At 36.2% G+C, this 20,331-nt stretch overlaps 1 protein-coding gene across 1 annotated transcript in view; it reads left to right on the top strand.

Moving 5' to 3' along the window:
• The window catches only part of ATR (ATR serine/threonine kinase), a 39,453-nt gene that overhangs the window by 15,691 nt on the left and 3,431 nt on the right, over window positions 1–20,331 (top strand). Inside the window, exons 21-44 of the mRNA XM_066193262.1 lie at window positions 80–205; window positions 1,631–1,837; window positions 2,044–2,157; window positions 3,079–3,194; window positions 4,040–4,160; window positions 5,022–5,159; window positions 6,312–6,519; window positions 7,042–7,220; window positions 8,080–8,244; window positions 8,604–8,695; window positions 8,922–9,013; window positions 9,448–9,625; window positions 10,838–11,014; window positions 11,383–11,542; window positions 12,105–12,284; window positions 13,577–13,719; window positions 14,123–14,220; window positions 15,299–15,531; window positions 16,212–16,346; window positions 16,970–17,170; window positions 17,486–17,629; window positions 18,352–18,502; window positions 19,185–19,341; window positions 19,466–19,619. Coding sequence (XP_066049359.1) covers window positions 80–205; window positions 1,631–1,837; window positions 2,044–2,157; window positions 3,079–3,194; window positions 4,040–4,160; window positions 5,022–5,159; window positions 6,312–6,519; window positions 7,042–7,220; window positions 8,080–8,244; window positions 8,604–8,695; window positions 8,922–9,013; window positions 9,448–9,625; window positions 10,838–11,014; window positions 11,383–11,542; window positions 12,105–12,284; window positions 13,577–13,719; window positions 14,123–14,220; window positions 15,299–15,531; window positions 16,212–16,346; window positions 16,970–17,170; window positions 17,486–17,629; window positions 18,352–18,502; window positions 19,185–19,341; window positions 19,466–19,619 — 3,669 coding nt within the window. The remainder of the gene's footprint in view (window positions 1–79; window positions 206–1,630; window positions 1,838–2,043; window positions 2,158–3,078; window positions 3,195–4,039; window positions 4,161–5,021; window positions 5,160–6,311; window positions 6,520–7,041; window positions 7,221–8,079; window positions 8,245–8,603; window positions 8,696–8,921; window positions 9,014–9,447; window positions 9,626–10,837; window positions 11,015–11,382; window positions 11,543–12,104; window positions 12,285–13,576; window positions 13,720–14,122; window positions 14,221–15,298; window positions 15,532–16,211; window positions 16,347–16,969; window positions 17,171–17,485; window positions 17,630–18,351; window positions 18,503–19,184; window positions 19,342–19,465; window positions 19,620–20,331) is intronic.

Here is a 20,331-nt window from a genome sequence, read left to right as displayed (position 1 = left end):
CCTATGTTCTTACTTGTGTTCATTGAGATGCTGTTCAGTCATATTCCTGTTATACTTAACTTGAACTTCTTATGTTCAGGAATCCTCCAAAAGCACAGACTTGCAGACAGCCCTGCAGCTCTCTATGAGAGCTATTCAGCACGAGAATGTGGATGTTCGCATTCATGCACTTACCAGCCTGAAAGAAACATTGTACAGAAACCAGGTACAGAAAACTTCTTCAGTAGAACTAAAAATAAATCAAATTAACATCTGGACTAAAAGTGTAAAACTCCTTATTGTTACAGAGTGTTTACTGGAGCTGGATTATTCTCCTCAGTTAATTAAGCTGTTTCTTCTTATAATGGGGAAAATGGATTCTTTTTCATGGCACCTCCGTGTAGGTGGACTTTCAAATCCTTCAAGTCTGTGATACTGATTCAGCAAGGCTAGTGTACTTTTTTTTTTGCCACTCTGAGGAATCATGTATTTAAGAAGTCCATTTCAGCACTTTATTATATGGGCTTATTGACTGTTTAGGGCATGTTTGGCTTTTGCATCAGGTGTCTCATACATAAAAGCGAGTGTGTGTGTGTATGTGTAATAAATGAAAGAATTAGGATGTGTTTGACCACCTCACACCTTTTTTTTTCTCTTCTTTCTTTGTCTTCCACCCTCAAAAATTTGAATCCATTGATCATATTCAAATAAATTTTATAGCCATGTACAAGCTGAAGACACTGCTTTACAGTTCTGTCCAGTTATTAGCTCAAAGGGTGTATGTGACCCATTAGAAAAAGTAATAAATCTCCTTAAAGTTATAAGATTGTGGGACACTCTTTTGCCAGAAATTTAAAAAAAAAAAGTCCAGCTAAAAGAACAAACAATCATTGTGTGTACTCCTGGCCAAGCAATAATTCTTGCAGCTCAGGTCAGCAAAATCCTGCCATGTCTTGCTGCGTTAGAAGTCTAGCAAAATAATGGAGGCAAATCAAACTTAATTAGTTCCACAGCTTGTGGAACTATTTGCTCTGTTATGTTGGCTGTGGTTTCAGTTTTCATTAAGCATAACAATGACAAACATCTTGATTTTTTTCTGTATTTGGACTAAATGTGAAACTGAGGAATAAAAGCTGGGCCAAAACAAAAAAAGAAAGGCCACCCAATTAAAATGTTGGACATAGATCAAAGGACTTGAAACCCTGGGTTTTGTATGTCTTGAGAGTGAAGAAATGTCCAAGAAATGGCAAATAATAAGAACAGAAATGGCAACAGACCCAGAAGGTATGACAACAGTTGCATGAGAGAAATTGGGAGGAAGTATTGGAACACATTACTAGAAGGATAAATAAGTGAAAAAGATTATGTAGAAAAGAAAAGAGGTACTTGGTAAAACAAAATAAAGTTAGTAGAGAGATGCATGATGTGAAATACAATATTGGCCATGACAGCATTATTAACTGAGGCCCAGATCCCTCATACCTTTGTTTAGTCCCTCCTAGAGTGAGAAGCAGATTAGTGCAATTGGACCACAGTTTCTACCTGAAGTCATGGCTAAATGAAATCAGAAGTGAGTTACAGGTCAAAGACTTCCAAGATTATTTACAAATATGCTTGTGAAATAACTCATCTTTTTTATTCATCTTCCTAGGAAGAATTGATCAAGTATGTCACAGACAGTGAGACTGTGGAGCCAGTCATCTCCCAGCTGGTGACGGTGCTTCTCATCGGCTGCCAGGACGCGAATTCCCAAGCTCGGCTGCTCTGTGGAGAATGTTTAGGTGAACTGGGAGCCATAGATCCCGGCAGGCTCGATTTTTCAACAAGTGAAACTCAAGGAAAACACTTTACCTTTGTGGTAAGAAGCATTGCAGTCGTGTTTTGTTTAGCATTAGGGATCTTCTAAAAGTCCGTGGGAAGAGGGAACCTCTTATCTCTAGATCCTTTGAAAATCTGGACTTGCTGTCTCACATAAAACAGTTTACAGTTACGCTTCCATGTGATTATTGAAAGATATAGCTATTATTCTGTTCTAGTAAAACTAGTGTTCTGTTTGTGATTAAGGCTGGGGTGGAAGATCCAAATTTTGCCTATGGATTGTTAATGGAACTGACCAGAGCTTTCCTTGCTTATGCTGACAATGTTCGTGCTCAGGATTCTGCAGCGTATGCGATTCAGGTAAGATACATGGTTAGATCCTACTGTTATTTCACAGATTATTTTAACATTGAACATAAAACTAGGCAATACAAATTTTCATTTTGAAGTATATGTTTAAGTGCTTGAAACTTCATCCTGTAGCAGGTTTAAATTAGAAAGTACACATAGTATTCTGGGTAGTTCTCAAATAAAATAGATCTGTTTGCTTTTGTGTCATAATATTTTAGGAGATATCTGATGTTTTAGAGGTAACTAGCAGTCCATACATAGGGATAAAGGAGTAATCCTGAGAGAGGCTTAGAATTAGCTCAGGTTGCACAGGCAGAAATGAAAAGGAGTATTCCTAGGATGGTTTCTGCTTACACTTTTAAGAAGCAGCTGAAAGGGAGCCCACCCTTATTTTCAGACTCTAGTCTTTTGTGCTGGTTTTATTTAGCAGATGGGGGTTTTTGGGGTTTTTTTGTGCTTACCATTTTTGATGTGTAATATCTTTGTGAAAACTTGAGGACAGTTCTTTAGTCCAGGAGGAAATAGGTGGCCCTATGTAGTCAGCAGGATAAGAATTTTATTAGCAAATGCACAGGGCTGTGCACTTCCTGCACAAGGAGGAATCAGACTAAATTCTGGTCCTGGTTTATTGGCAGATGTGAAGAGTACAAGATAATGTGGTCCAAACACCAGCTGGAGAATCTGGGGAATCAGTAATTGAAATCAAAACTGCCTAGTAACAGGGGATTAAGAGTGTTGGATGACAGTTTTGCAGTTACGATTTCTGAATTAGGCATTCCATAACTTCTCTCTCATTGCTTATCATAGAATAATTCGGGTTGGAAAGGTTCATCTCATATACATGGGGTTTTGATCATGTACACGGGGTTTTGTACTGTGATCATGAAAAGTCTCAGTGTCAACTTGGTGATGCAAACTATGCCTTTTCAGGAGTTACTGTCCATCTATGACTGCAGAGAGACAAACACTGACTGCCCTGGCTCCAGGCTCTGGAGGAGGTTTCCTGAGCATGTACAGGAGATCTTGGAACCTCACTTAAACACACGGTATATGACAGCTTAAGGAATAGCTTTTCATAACACATCTGATTTTTTTTATTCTCCAGGCTAGTATTAACCATGTATGGTTTTGTGACTGTCACTGTTCTGGGAAGAGTGATATATATTTTTACGAAATTGAAACAAGGTCTTTCTACTAAAAGCTGAATTAGCACATATTTGAATGTAATTCCCTCTAAATCAAACAGGCACAACTCAGAGCTCATACTTTGCCCAGGTCTACCTGTTTGTCCCAAGAGCATTGAGTTAGATGATGTTTTGAATTTTTTGTTTGTTTTCTTTCCCCTCTACTCAAATCTACAGCATCTTATTACCTTCTATAGAAGTAGGAGGAGCTCACTGAGTTTTGACTTTTTCTTCACATTATTTTTATCATTACTTCAAATTATCTTAGTGTCTTAACTTGAAATAATCATTTTCCCTTCTGTTTCCTCATGAAGACAGTCATGCTCACCTGTGATAAACTTTACCTTTTTAGAAAACGGACTATTTGGCCTTCCTCAGCTTTCATGCATGCTCTGGGTTTTTCCTGTCAACAACATAGTATTCTATTTATCAAACTCCATTTCTTAAAACTGATTACAAAGAGCACATTAAAATATACTTACAACCTAACAAGTTAGGAGAATTTTTATTTCATATTTCATTTTAAGAAGCTCTAGAATAAAAGGCGTTGACTACTGAAAGTGGCAATTTTAACTCTGTTTTTAAAGATTCATAAGACAGAACTTAATATTGTTCCTTGTGAAAGAATTTCATAACTAGCAATGTGCTATTGTTTACTGTATTAAATGAAAAGTTAGGTTTATTAAATGGATATTTCAAAATTACAGGTACAAGAGTTATCAGAAGACTGTAAACTGGTCAAAGGTGAAGAAGCCAATTTACTTAAGCAAGTTAGGTGATAATTTTGCAGAATGGTCAGCAACTTGGGCAGGTTATCTTATTACAAAGGTAAGAAATCTTTCTCTTTGCAAAAATAATGCTCTTTGCAAGACAGTTCTTGAACCTCATTTCAGTTTCTGCAGGTCAGGGATGGATGGAGAATATGTCTGTTAACGACAGGCCTCTTTCAGGACTTTGCTGCTTTTTCAGCACGGTACTGCACCCCCCTTCCCAGCACTGATTCCTGGCAAGTCTTCACAGGCAGTGTCAAAGCTAAAAATCAAGGAAACCTGCCTTTTTCCTGACACTCTTGTGAAACTGAGGGCACTGACAAATGCTTGTGAAAAGTATCTGAAATGCTTCTGGATTTACCTTCTCAGTTTTGGAAAGATTTCCCTGTCCATAGTCCCAGCACATAAAAATTACTTGTATTTTCTTTTTCCTTTCCTATATCTAAGTGACCCACCAAAATGTCACTTCCAACTCAGCCAGTGTTAGAAGTGAATTGAATTACAATAGCTCAGTAACTACACTGTCCTCTTTCAGACAGAGTGTCTTCATAATATCCTACTTTCTGCGGGCTTTTTTAAGGGTAGAAGAAAGGCTAAATGTAGTGGTAGACTCTCAGTCTTAAGGTTTTTTTCTGTGGCCAGTGCAAGTTCACAGTGATGTAAAACACATGTAGAAGTGGAAATGTAAGCAGGGCTTACCTATCTTTTGTGCTTTCAGCGGTTATTAGGTGTAATAGCAGCTGCCATCTGGTATCCCTGTTGCAGATTTAAGTCAGATGAACCTTCTCTAGAAGACAGATTTCTTAAAATTATTTGATGGACTAGAATTTGTGTTCATCAACAAAAGGAAATCTATTGGTTGTTCATGTATTTGCACTTTTGTAATGACGCTTTTCCTGGAAATAATATTTTTCTATAGGTGCGACATGATCTTGCCAGAAAAGTCTTTGATTGCTGCAGTATTATGATGAAAAATGACTATAAAGTGACAATTTATCTACTTCCACACATCCTTGTCTATGTTTTGTTGGGATGCAGTCAAGAGGATCAACAAGAGGTGAGTGTATAAGATGGTAGTGTTTTTCACAGGAATGCTCAGGAGCTGTTCACATGAGAGCTGCTCAGCTCTGTAGGCCTACACGAATAAATTGTTCTGGTAAAACTCCTTTTTGTGTATTAATAATATAAATTTTCTGACAGGGTTTTGAATATACTTATACAAGTTTGTGTTGGAACAGCTTTTCTGCTGATTTCCATCAGTTGGAACTAGGATGAGATATTATGTAGTTAATTATGACTACAGTAACATCAACAGCTGGAGTGGTACAAAGAGGAAGAGTGCAACAAAAACAGCCAGTAAATTGAACTTGTATAATTCCAAGAATTCAGACTCATAATTTTTTCTTCTCCTTTGATTACAATTACTGTTTCAGTGGATAAACTATTCACATGCCAGATTCATGTGGAGCAGGATTTGTAGATGTGTTGTGGCAAAGCAGGAGTGGGGGAGAAGTCATCCTGTTTTCCTTCAGTTTGCTTGAGCTGTCAGTGCATGTGCCCAAGTGCTGCCATTTTTACTGGGAGCAGCACATGTATGCACAGAGAGATGCAAGTTTGCAAGGACTCTTAGTAAGCATGTCCTGGGTGAAAAAAAGCAGTTAGAAGATACTGAAAATTCTTAACTTACGTTCCATTAATTTGAAATTTCACAGCTAAAATATCTGTGTTTAAATATTGTGGGTGTGTAGAGGCGTGTGATGATTTTCTTCTGTGAGCAAGTACATCCACAATAAGCATCTGTTATTTATGTTAACTCATATTTTGTGGACTAAAACAAACAGAAATAGATATTTTGTTACGCCATTTATTTAAACAGAGACAAAATAGTAGATCTGTAATCTTGTAACCAGTAGACAACTTTATTCTTATCAAATCTTGATGTATTGTATTTGTAGAAGAGGTGCAGTAGCATTTTTGGTGTCTTGAAACCTCAAGACTTTGTCCCTGTACAGAATCCCTTGACAACAGCTGCTGCTTGGTTTGCCATTTCTTCCTTTTGAGATTGTGGGACAGCAAGGTCATGAAAATAATCTCCAAATTATTACAATACACACTTAAAAGATCAGTATTTCCGTTTGATTTTATGTTACTTGCTGTTTCCTACTGTTTTGCTGTGGGTATGCCACTTGTGTCTTTTACCTTTGTGTAGGTTTACATGGAGATTATGGCTGTGCTGAAACACGATGAGCAGTGCAGCAGGAGGCTTGAGGACAGCGCCTCTGACCTGAGCCAGCTGAGCACACAGACAGTGTTCTCCATGCTGGATCACCTCACCCAGTGGGCAAGACATAAATTTCAAACACTCATTGCTGAGAAAAGTGCTGGCAAGTCTAGCAAAGACAGAAGTGATCTAAAAAGTGAGGGATGCTTATTTTATTTAAAATGGCGTTACCATTATTTAAAGAAGTATTTTATTTATGTTTGCAGCTTCACATTATGACTTTTTACAAATGCTGTATTAGTATAACTTGTAATCTCTTCTATGATTTCTTTACATCATATTGTGATTTCCACTTCTTCCACCCCAAATGGATTGTTCTGAATGCCTGTTGCGAGAGCTAGAGATATAAAACTTGAACAATGAAATGTTAATTTCTTGACAGTTTTCTAAACATTCAGTTTAACTGAATATATTATTATATTACATATATAGAATTATATACAATATGTAATATTCTGTGCTGTCTTGCAAGATGTAGAAAGTTCACTAGAATTGTTTTAAATGAATTATTGTTGGTAGAAGAGAAGACCATGTTCTTTAATTAGTACAGTTATCTCACTAAATTGTTAAATGAGTTAATTGAATTTTGATGCATAAGGTAATTCTTACAAATGAAACCTCAATTGACAGGCCTTTTAATATGTCTTTTTTTCAACAGCATCAAGTGAGGATTATGGAGAATATCAAAATGTGACACGTTTTCTAGACCTCATTCCCCAGGATACACTGGCTGTGGCCTCCTTTCGTTCCAAGGCTTACACGAGGGCTGTGATGCACTTTGAATCATTTATAACAGAGAAGAAACAAAATATTCAGGAACATCTTGGATTTCTTCAGGTTCTGAAGTTCTTTTTAGTTTTTGTATTATAAGATGAAAATGTGTATGATGAATAAAGCTTGGTCAAATTCTTCTTTTTGATGGGAAGAAGAAAAGATTTATTTGGGCACTTATTGAATACAAGTGTTTGGTCGTCTGTGTTTCAGCAATATTTAGTACTTTCTCTTGCTTGGCATGTTTTTTATATGAAAAGGAATGAATAGCTTTCTATTGTATAATAAAAGATTGTAAATTCCTGAAAATAATTAAATGTGGGTTTGTTGATCGTATAACAGTTATTGCTTTGAAGTTGGCTCTGTGCCTTTTGCCAGAAAATACAGCCAACTATAATAACAACAACAAAAAAAGCCAAAGTACATTTGAAAAAATTCCAAGTGGCTTATTCTAAAGTAGAAAAAGAGCCAGTGCTAAAGTTGTTGCAGATTATAGAATTTATTTTCAAGCAGTGTTTTAACTTGTGGGATGATCCTTTTTGTGGTTTCCTGTGGTTGATGGTTTTCCTTTACAAAGTTTTTTCAAATTTGAAATATCATGTTGTTTTTTCACCAAAAGTAATCATCTTTATGCTATCATATAAAAATAAGATATTTATTTTGCTTTTTATAAGGATGGTTTCAGGTAACTTCATGTGATACCCCATCAATAGTATGAGATCATGAATATTACTGTACACTAAGCAGAAGTAGGGCTCAACTTTAAGAGGAGCCTGGCAGAACTGACATCTTCCATGAAAATTTACTGCCATTGAGTCCTACAGAGCAGTGTGTACTTCCTGTTCAAGAAGTTCTGCGATTCTGCATGTTATCTATGAAATAACTTCCTGTTTTTAATGCCGTGTCCAACTCTGTCTGAATGCAGAAGTTGTATGCTGCCATGCACGAGCCAGACGGAGTGGCCGGGGTGAGCGCCATCCGCAAAGCAGAGCCGTCTCTCAAAGAGCAAATCCTTGAACATGAAAGTATTGGCTTGTTAAGAGATGCAACGGCCTGCTATGATAGGGCTATCCAACTGGAACCTGATCAAGTAAATAAAAAGTTTTTTTTTTTCTTTTCATATAAATATAATTATTATTTTAAATCTTTTTAGCTCACAGACAACTAAGACAAAAAAACTTCTTCAGAATATTTTAAGTAAAGTAGGAATCTATGTGCTTATTTTGTCAGTTGCTAAATCATTACTGCTGTTGAGAGTGGTTTATGAACTGAAACAGATCTCTTACTGGATTTTTTGAATGTTCATTTAGCTTGTGGTGCAATTAGTTATGCCTATTTGTATTCTAAAAAGCACCCAAATGGGCACATTTCTTCCTTCAGATTGCCATGAATTTCATTAATGTGTATGTGGGGTTTTCATTTGTTGGTTTTTTTTTTTCCTCTTTCTAGATTATTCACTATCATGGTGTAGTGAAGTCCATGTTAGGCCTTGGCCAGTTATCTACTGTAATAACTCAGGTCAATGGAGTGCTTGCAAACAGGTAGTGTAAGCATCTAATACACAGTTCATTTGAATAATATGAAGCTTCTCTGTTGTCAGTGCATGTCCTTTGGTTTTACTGACTTTCTTTAGAAGCAAGCTTATCTTGCCTCTTTTCAAGTAAGAGAAGTTTTATATAAAGAACATTTGCTAATATAATGTAGGATTAACATATTGAGAGGAGACAGCACAATATTTTAGTGCCTTTTTTTTTTTTCTTTTAATAGGTCTGAATGGATTTCTGAATTGAACACTTACAGAGTGGAAGCAGCCTGGAAACTGTCACAATGGGATTTACTGGAAAATTATTTGGCTTCAGGTAAGTTACCATTACATAAAAGCATTAATACTTCATTGCAATTCTTAACAATTTTATGTTTTGGTTTAATCATCTTGAATCAAGTGGCAGATATTGTCATTTGTCTTGGATTTTACTGGTTGGAAGGTTAGTTCTGTATTCTGGATTTTGTAACTATATTTGATTGTAACCTGGATAATATTTGAGCAGAAGTCTGGAGTGAATGTTGTAACTATATTTGATTGTAACCTGGATAATATTTGAGCAGAAGTCTGGAGTGAATGTATCTTTTGGGGCTGTTTGGCTGGATGGATTGTGGAGTTGAATTATACAGTGCTATTAACATGCAATTACTCTGTTCTGAGAAAGTTCTTTTCCCAGTAGTATGTTTAGACAAATTAGCATGTTCAGGTTAAGCTGCTTGAAGAAGCAGAGTTTTCTTTTTCTCCCCAAAGATGTGAAGTCCACTACTTGGAGTGTGAGACTGGGACATTTACTGTTATCAGCCAAGAAGAAGAATGAAGCAGCTTTTTACGAGACGCTCAAGGTGGTCCGAGCAGAACAGATTGTGCCCCTTTCAGCAGCAAGCTTTGAAAGAGGCTCCTATCAGCGAGGATATGAACACATTATCAGGTTTCTCATTTTCATGGCACTATTCTTAAATTCAGCAATCACACAATCAAGTATGCAGCAGCAAGAATTTTACACTTCTACAGTAAATGGTACTGATGTGATGTGCATTTTTGTCACCTTTTTTTAAAATATTCATTCAACTGAAAACCTTTGATTAATTAGGATTTTATATTTATCCTCCATAGAAAATGTTCACATTAAAATGATGTGGTACAGTCTTTCAAAATCAGCTAGCAAGATAATGTAAATGTCAGGTAATAAAAAGCAGCAAGTTAATTCCATGCTTGAAGTAGTGCAAATAGGCCAGTAACTCCATTAACTTAAGAGCATTTCTTTTGTTCTGTATGGAGGCTGAAAAGCACTCCCTTTTTTATCAAGAAAGAGCAGTAAGAATTAAACCCCATCCCTTTCAGTAGTTCTACTTTTCTTTGTTAATTAACTTTTAATTTGGCACTAGTAGACTAAAAAGTGAGTAGCCTTTTTGAATAAAAGGACTTAATACTTCTGCACTGTAAATGCATCCTCATGGCAAGATACTGGCTGAAGCCAGCTGAAGTGTGTGTTTTACTTACTTCTTAATTCTATCTCCTGTTGGTAATTTCTGAAGTGTTGTTTGGGAAATGAAGTTTGGGTATTGAGAAAGAAGTGTTTCAAAGCACTTTCCTTTAGCCATTGATCCAGGCTACTTGGAAGCCTTTCAACAGTCATTTTTTCTCTGTCAGATGTACCCACAGATCTGGGCTCTGCCAGTGACAACTAGGGCGTTTATAACCACTCAGCTTTCCATCTTTACAATGACAGTTATTAACAGTAATGGTGTTTTAAAATAAATGGAAGAACTTCACTTCAAGTAAAAGTACATTGCTTTTAAAATTGGATTTGTTGAAATGTCAGACTTTCTGAAGAATGGTTGAAGTAACTAGTGGATAGAAATACTCTTGCTAAACACTGACTTCTCTCTGAGTGATCTACATTGTCTCTCTTTTCAGCAGCTTGGCAAAGGAATATCGAGGAAATAACTAATCAGTTTATAAATCCTTGATTTGGTGTGCTTGCTTTTGCTGCATTTTTGCTTTTAGCATAAATCCTACTGGGTGGCATTATTTACAGAGCCAGCTTTTAGAAAGAAAATTGCAGAAACTTTGTAAAATTCGCATGTATCTCAAACAGCAATCGTCACCAATTTTTTTGCCTTTTCTTTTGCTAACATAGGTTGCATATGCTGTGTGAGCTGGAACACAGTATTGGGCCAATGTTTCATCAACCAGATGCTGACCACAGTAGAGATTCCCTGAACTGGTGTGCCCGTATTGAAATGACCCAAAACTCCTACAGAGCAAAAGAACCCATTTTAGCACTGAGAAGGGCTTTGCTTAGTCTCAATAAAAGGTGAGGATAGGACTGCTTCTTGTGTATGTTGTATTCTCAGTAATACTCTGGGTTTCCGTGGATGTGTTAGAAGAGAGAAGATAAAACTCTGGGAGTTTGTTGTACACAAAAGTAGTCATCCAATATTATGTATCTACTGTCTAAAAGAAAGAGAAGCAAGAAACAGGGAGAAAGTGTATTTGTTTCTAGGCCTAAATGGAAAAAAAAGGTGAAAGAAATGTATTAAAATAGTTTTAAATTATTGTTATGTAAAATATAACTTGCTGAGAAATTCAACTTGTGTTTCAATACACTGTGATATTTACTTCAGATTTTAAAGTAGCGCTCAAAATAGAAATGTTTCATTTTTTCCCCAAATGTCCCTGCAGGCAGGATTACAGTGAGCTTGTTGGTCAGTGTTGGCTCCAGAGTGCCAGAGTTGCAAGGAAAGCTGGGCATCACCAGACTGCCTATAATGCTCTGCTGAATGCTGGGGAATCAACCCTCTCAGAACTTTATGTAGAAAGAGCAAAGTGGCTCTGGTCCAAGGTAAGGAAAACAAAACTGGAATTTCATTTCTTACATGCAAGAAGGAAATATTTTTAGTTTTCTTCAAGAAAAAAATGGCACACAGTCAGCATATATAAAAAGAATATGTGTCATTTGGGACTGTCAACACATTGCAGCTGATTCTCCAGCTGCTGGTCAGGCCTGTTTTGTACCCTTTGACCTTCCTGGCACCTTTGTATAAAACTGGTGGATTACCTGCCACTGTCAAAGGAGCCCAGGCAAATACAAATTATCTTAATAATACGCCTCTCCTTAATTTGTTTCCTTTTAACTAACAGCAGTAGGCAGCAAACACGAGGGCAATTGTTGTGGTACACCTAAAGGCACAAGAATGCTGAGATAACAAGGAAATAGAAGCATTTGATGTTAGTAATACTCAGTTACCACAGCTAGAATGGCCTAGAACACGTTTGGGGACATAGCTTTGCCTTAATAACAACTGTAAGAGGGAAGTTTTGCATCTTTCATATTTAGAGTTTATGAAATGTTACTTAAACATATGTCATCCATTTATATAAAATGTTTTCTGTCTTTCCCTTAGGGTGAGGTTCATGAAGCACTAATTGTTCTCCAGAAGGGGGTTGAGTTATGTTTCCCTGAAAATAAAGCAGCCTGCAATAGCAAAAATCAGCTCATCCATGGTCGGGCAATGCTGCTAGTGGGCAGATTTATGGAAGAAACTGCTAACTTTGAAAGCAATGCAGTCATGAAAAAGTATAAGGTAATCTGGAATACTGCTGTTAACAAGGCAGGAGCTTTGAATATTAATGTATTTCTTAAGTAAGCTTTCGTTCTGCTCCTGATGATGTCGACCAAGTATAACATAAATGGGATTAAATAGTGCATCGATGTGTAGGAGGGAAGCAGTTCTTGTAAAGGTTTAGCTGTCTTAACCAACTTTAATGTAACACATCAGCACAGGGAAGTCTACAGTTCATATAATTCTTTTAAAAGAAAAAGTTACAGAAGCATGGCTTTGTTCTCATGCTTGCACAGATTAGAATTCCTCACTAAAATGTGGACTACTCCAAATACACAGAATTGACTTGGTGATACATTGTACTGCTCTTCAGTGTTACTTCTCTCTCTGTGTAAGGGATTTAAATATGCTTCCAGTCTCTGAAGAACTGGGAAAAGGGACAAATGGTATGTTCTTCTTGAACAATACAGCACTGCATGCTTCATCTTGTGATGCCTGTGAAATACGTTTTGGCATTGATTAATATTGCCTCCTAAAACAGTAGGAGATGCAGATGTTTATGCTTCCTTAAAAGCAGCATGTCTGCTGTCCAGGTTTTGGCATTTGATACTGTTAATAGTTACTGCTGTCTTATTTAATAACACACTTCTGTAACATTCACTTAGAGAAAAAATGTATATGTATCAAATCAAATGAAGGTTGAAATAATGTAAACAAATGAAATTTCAGCAGATTTTATGAGAACAACAACACTCAGTACTATCTAAGTATTGGCACAGGAAAGAAGCCAGTGTTATTAAAGAGGGGATGTGCCTCTCACCAATTATTTCTTTTCTAATACATGTCATGCCATTTTTTTGTTTTTCTTTTAAATATCAGGGTTTAGAAGGAAAACAGAAATGTGAAAAATATGGAATCATAGATTCATTAAGGTCAGACAGGTCATTGAGTCCAACTGCTAACATCATGCTGTTTCACTTTTCAAAAAGCTCTAAGAAACTCAACACTGAGTTATTAGGATCAGGAACCTGATTTTAATGAAAGTATGATCTTTCCTAGTTCAGGAATCCCATATCATTCTGTCTTCAATTGTCTGTCTCCAAACCAAAAGGTATTTTGAAAACAGACTTCTAGTTTGTAGAGGCAATTATCTTGAGGCAAAATTAGAATTTTTGAGTTACAGTGTTAATAATTAATACTTTTTACTGCATGTACTCTGCAGAAACGTAACTAGTACAAAATTCTTGTTTCTTGAGAATATTTTAAGTTAGCATCCTCTCAAAAGTAATTATCTCATTTTGATTTTGTTGCAGGATGTTACTGTTTTCTTGCCAGAATGGGAAGATGGACATTTTTATCTTGCAAAATATTATGATAAACTAATGCCGATGGTAACTGACAACAAGATGGAAAAACAAGGAGATCTGATTAGATACATTGTTCATCACTTTGGGAGGTTAGAGGGGAACTTTGCTTCGTTTCTATAAAATTATGACAGTTACACTGAGAAAAAACATTTCTGTAGGAATATATTTCCTTTCATCAATTCAGACTGACTCAAATTTTTATGCAGTATTGTAAGATAAAATACTGCATGCTTCCTTTTTGTTTTCATACCTAATTAATTTTACTTCTGAATAAGCAACTGTCTGTCTTTTGTCAGCCAGTTAATTATTTCATCAGTGGTTTTGAGTAATAAAAACAAACCCTTTGTATATTTTTTGGTTGTTGCAGATGCTTTAAAATGCTGACATAAATTTTTAAAGTTAGAATGGAGTATTAAACAAGTAAGAATATAAAATTTGTATCACTTCTAATATATATCATTAGCACACTTTGATTTAAACATGTAATCACAGGTCTCTACAGTACGGAAACCAATTCATCTATCAGTCAATGCCAAGAATGCTGTCTTTATGGCTGGACTTTGGAGCAAAAGCATATGAATGTGATAAAGGTAGAACATTTTTTCCCACCCAGTACACAGGTCCCATGTCATTCTTTTGAACAGATGATTGAAAGAGCAGTGACGTGTATTTACAGTTCTTTGTTTAGATTTATTGCCTGATGTTATATGGAAACAAGAAAGTACTACTATCCTTGTAAAATACAGGATGTTAACATGCAGGAGAGTATTAATTATTTTAATTAAATCCTCCAGAATTTTTTCAAGTATATAATGAGACAGCATTGTTCCTTGGGTAACTGCAGTCATTAAATAGATACGGGGAAAATCCTTGTATGCCCCTGGTCACCACTTTTAAGGTCCCTCATGAGTGATGAGTGGTAGTTTTGTTTGCACTTGCTACAGTAAACTGTTAGGCTTGAGGGCTTTTTTTCAATTTGTTTCCAGTCTTTGAAAGAATTTTACTGAAATTTCCTGCCTCATTTTACTGAAATGAAGGTGGTAGAAAAAATTTTGTAGGCAGCAGCATGAAGGCGTGTGAAACTAACACCACAGATGCGCTTTGGGTGGGAGATTTCAGTAAAAATGAAAATTTCAAACATTGCTTGCGGGTCTGGAGTGAAGCAGACAGATGTGCTCCTTGGTCTTGTCGTCATTCTACACACTCAGGTCAACTGTGTTTGGCTGCAGGCACACCAGATCCTGCACTCTGAGGTACTGATGTGACAATCAAGCTGGGTCCTCAGGGGAAGGGGTGGAGATAGGAGATGTGCTAATTTCATCCCATGGAAAGACGTTGTTTATTTCCTCTCCACTAAAGAACACTGGAATCCTTTTATCAGGCAAATACATGGAGTGTTCTATGCCATTGGATCATTTTAGAGAAGTAATTCTAAGAGTGTAAGGAGATTTAATTTCCTGATATTCTGCTTAGTTAAATAGCATATGTATTCGATCACTGTATGCTGTTTTAAAAAGAAGTTTACAGTAGGAGCTTTTTGTTGTCTTCAATTTTTTTTTTTGGCTAATGAAATTGCCAACAAAATATTACTCTACACCCTCGATTTAAATGGCTTTCTCTTTCCAGTGGGGAGAACCAGGAACATGGTCTTTTCTTTTCATTTTACAGCAGGTCGTTTAGAACGTGTACAAATGAAAAATGATCTGGCTAAAATAAACAAGGTGATTACAGAGCACACGAACCACCTGGCACCTTACCAGTTCCTGACAGCCTTTTCTCAGCTTATCTCCCGAATCTGCCATTCCCATGATGAAGTCTTTGCAGTCCTGATGGTGATTGTTGCTAAAGTGTTTTTAGCCTATCCACAGCAAGCAATGTGGATGATGACTGCTGTGTCCAAGGTACCTTGATATGTTCAGCTACACCTTTTTTAAGTTTACAAAACTGTTTTTCTCAGAAATGTAAATACAGCCTATTTTACTCTAAGCTGGTAAGAAGGATATGAGAGTTTCATTTGTTATGATAAAGTGTTGGAGAAGAGGATATTTATGCTATCACTGCAAATTATTTTTTGCAGTCTTAATTCAGATATTACTGTTTAAATGTTCCAAATTGGAATGCTAATATGCATCCAGAGTTGTATGGTGTATTAGGAAAGGAAATTTGAATAAGAAATAGCTGATTAATTGTGTAGTTATAGCCAACAGATTTTGTTTTATTTACTAATTGTGTTTTAGTACTTTCAGTCCTGTAATCATAGGTAGATGTACAACTAACTGCTTGGCAGTAAGGTCATTCCAAAGCAGACTGGGAAGCGTGGTGCATACTATTTCTTCAGGCTGGTGAAATAACATTCAGGATACACAAATATAGACTTGAATATTGGTCTATATGTCCTGAGAATGGTTTCAGAATTAACGCCCACACACCCACCAACAGCACCACTTCAGCTGTTCAATTGAAGCACATCCTTCTCCGGATATTAAATATGATAAGCAATAAGCAGAAGAAAGAATATTAATTACTGGGGACAATTCTTCAACTCACTGTTTAATAAATTTTAACTTTTCTTTTTTTTCAGTCCTCTTACCCTATGCGTGTCAATAGATGTAAGGAAATTCTAAACAGAGCTATCCACATGAAGGAATCTTTAGGAAAATTTATTGGGGATGCCACACGCCTTACGGACAAGCTGTTGGAACTCTGCAACAAACCAGTACTTACAGAAATAAACAAATTCATGCATGTTGTAGGATTATGCAAGAATGTCATGCAAAAGCTGCTTCTGATTCCTTTCATTAGCCAATTCATAATATTAATTATAGTAGCGAGAATTTATTCTGTTAATAATTATTATATATCAATATTAGTTATTAATTCATAATATTAGTGCAGTTTAGCAGAAACTGCACTAAATTGTCAAAGATTTAAATTGAGCACACTGTAAAATATTTCAGTACATAATGGCTTGTTTACAGTACATAGGATTTACACTGTTTTGTACTTTCGCATATCATTCGTGCCCATTAATTTTCAGAGTTTTACTGTAAAAATAGGGTGATTGTGCTTTTATGAACAAATTAGCGTGATCAAGGTAGAACTAAATGAACTATTTCATTATTCTATATTTATATTCAAAGTGAAAAATAAGTCTGTCATAACAGCCAGATACGTTTACTTCTTGATTATTTAATTTGAAATGTAGCTTGCTGTTTTTCTTATTACAATCAGCATTTATTATTCTAGTCTATTTATTAATTAATGTGAAAGGGCAGTATTATTTTAAGTGTTTGTTAACTTTAAATGCTATTTCTAACTTTGATCATTGTTTTTTTCAAGGTTGATGGAAACAGCTCAACATTAAGCATGAATATCCATTTCAAAACACTGAAAAGATTAGTAGAGGAGCCCACATTCAGTGAAATCCTTATTCCCTTACAATCTGTAATGATACCAACTCTTCCTTCAATTCCTGGCACCCATGCTAACCATGACCCTTTTCCTGGCTGCTGGGCCTACATTGCAGGCTTTGATGATGCGGTAAGGCTCCGGTTGGCACCTGCTTTTTCACTTAATCTTGAACAAACATAGCTGCAAATACATGTCGGCTCTCTAGAAATGGGAGGAAAGAGTAGGAAATTCCATAATTACTTCTGTGGGAGCTGAGTGGCCTCTGTCACAGCAGCCTGAGGCAGTTGTGGCCCCTTGCACTCAGATAAAGTTTTGGTCTGAGGTTGATGTGCTGCAGCACCATGCAAGTGCTAACATGATTGGTTGCAGTGGTTTATTACAATCACACACTTTATTTTGGATAATCTGATACAGATGTTAGTGACAACCTTCATTTTTCTTTAGGTGGAAATTCTTGCCTCACTTCAAAAGCCAAAAAAGATCACCTTGAAAGGTTCAGATGGGAAATCTTACATTATGATGTGCAAGCCAAAAGATGATCTGAGAAAAGACTGTCGACTCATGGAATTCAACTCCCTTATTAATAAGGTTTGATGAATGAGACAGTCAGGTGCATTATACTTTTTGACCAGGACAGAACACTGAGTTATCTAACAGAAAAAGCCAATTTAGCTTGAGATAAAGCTCACTGTAAGAAAAGGAAACTGGTACAAAATATCGTATTTCAGCAAAAACCAGTAGCAATTGATATTGTGTGACTTCTTACAGACTTCTGAAAAGAATAACAAATAACATTATTCTGCCCAAACAATTGTTTATTCTAGCAAAAATAGACAGGACAGGTTATTTAGAATTAATAAATACCTGCAAACTTTCTGCTGTCATGCTTAAAATTTCTTATTTAGTAATTTCTAATATATTTTATAAAACATAGGTAAATTAATCTTTTTATACTAAGGTGTTGCCATACCTCTTATTTTAGTTTTATTCTGCTTTTCAGCAGTGTGCTTAAGGTTAAGCTACCATATCTTCTGTGAGGTTAAAATAAATGACAGTGTCTCTGAAACACTAAAAAATTTATTTCAAATACTGCAGTTTGACTATTTTATTGCAAAATCCTCATTTATTTAATTTACTTTAGTGAACAGATGCACATTTTGCTTTCATTTGACCTACTGCAGACTGTGAAGCTTAGATTTGTAAATTCTAGACCGTGTGATTGGAAAGTAGTTATAGACAGAATGTGAATGCTAGAGATCCATTTTGATCCTATATGTTATGTGTTAATCTCATTTTCCTTTTGTGAACAGTGCTTAAGAAAAGATGCAGAGTCCCGTAGGCGAGAGCTCCACATCCGCACCTACGCAGTGATTCCATTAAATGATGAATGTGGCATCATTGAGTGGGTGAATAACACTGCTGGGCTTAGAAATATCCTGATAAAACTTTATAAGGAGAAAGGTAAAGAAATATATTAGACTGTAGTAAAAGTTTTTAGACATTTTTAAAGGGCTTGGACCTTATTAAGTAAATGAAACCAATGGCAAGAGTCAGGCTAAATACTAGGAAGATGTAGTCACATGTGTTTTTATCTATCTGCAGTATATTATTATTCGTATGTGAGGTAGACTTTTGCTCTTAAATGGAAAAGAGTTGGTGCTTGGAATGGACAAGTTCCTTACAAGAACTGATAGCACAGGCATCTTCATACTTTGCTACATACAGTGATGTAAATTGTTTCAGCAGCTTGGGGATATAAGTGCAGCACAGAATAGTAAAAAATACCATGAACTTTTTCTTTAGATTGGATTTGTTAGTTTTCATGTCTGGTACATTTATGTGAGATAATTAAGATAATACACAATTGAAGCAAGATTAGGAATACAGCAGCTTTCCAGAGAAAAGATCAGATTTCTTTTGAATTTCTTGTTAACAAAGCAGCTTTCTGATCAGTGCAATAAAAGTTTGGGGAAAAACTTTCCTGTACCCCACAACTGACATGGTTTATAGATTATTATTCATCTGATCGTTTATTTCAACTCTATGGAGACATTTATTTTCTTTAAATTACCATATTGTAATAGTACATATCAGGCTTTATATTTGGAGATTTCTTTTGCCCAGCTGAGGAAATCTGTTGCAGGTATCTATATGACTGGGAAAGAACTGCGGCAGCACATGCTTCCAAAGTCAGCACCTTTGTCTGAAAAGCTGAAAATGTTCAAAGAGGTCCTTCTGCCTCGTCACCCTCCTGTCTTTCATGAATGGTTTCTTAGAACGTTTCCTGACCCTACTTCATGGTGAGTGGGATGAGACTAGTTTAAGAGCATCTCCTTTGTGTATTTCCCTAAGAGTTCATGGGACTACAGGATGGGGACAGCTAAGCCAAGCAGTGCCTCAGAGCTGCCTGCTCTGTGTCCACAGGTACAACAGCAGGTCAGCCTACTGCCGCTCTGTCGCCGTCATGTCCATGGTGGGTTACATCCTGGGGCTGGGAGACCGCCACGGGGAGAACATCCTGTTTGATTCCTTCACTGGGGAGTGTGTGCATGTGGATTTCAACTGCCTTTTCAATAAGGTGAGAAATGCCACTTGCTGAACCTGCTCTTTATTTTATATGCATGTAAGTTACCAATTTCTACTGTCTTGGGGTTTTTTCCACGTTTTTACTTTAACATGTCAGTTGTGTTCTTTCTCTCACTTGTCTCATATTTATACCCCCAAAAAAGCCTGGAATATATAAAGAGGATGTGATTGTTCTGTGTGCTGCATTCAATGAAAACCAACTTTTTGATTTAGCCAATATCGGATGACCTGATGTGGATATACACTGAAAGAGCCCAAATTTTAGACTCTTTATATTTTGTGACTCTCCTCTCTCTCTGCTGTCACCCTCCAAACAAAACTAATTGCTACATTCAGAATTCTGCTGCTGTGGAGAGTTTCTTGTTCTCTCTCACACAAACTTAGCACAAAAATTCCAACGGTTCAGTAAAAATAAACAGCAGAAATTGTGGCCAGATTAAGATTTGGAGTTTTAGTGTTTCACTTGAAAGATGCTTTTGGTGTGGGACATGTGGCCTTTTTAATTGAGATAAGTGATGTAGAAATACTGTTAGGTTATTTGTTCTGGTTTCTTTTTAGTAAGTCTAAATTGTCCTATATAACACTTAATTAAAAAAAATGTTTTTAAGCTAACTTGCATATTATAAAGGTTAGCATTTTGCAATGAGACTGCAGAGGATAAATATATATTTAAGAAGAAAATTTTATGCCCTGTATTAGTGTGT

This window comes from Chamaea fasciata, unplaced genomic scaffold (genome assembly GCF_029207755.1).
Source record: "Chamaea fasciata isolate MVZ Bird 193981 ecotype frontalis unplaced genomic scaffold, bChaFas1.0.hap1 SCAF_11, whole genome shotgun sequence".
NCBI lineage: Eukaryota > Metazoa > Chordata > Aves > Passeriformes > Sylviidae > Chamaea > Chamaea fasciata.
The sequence above is the reverse complement of the archived record's forward strand: the minus strand, read 5'-3'. Positions and strand labels throughout refer to the sequence as shown.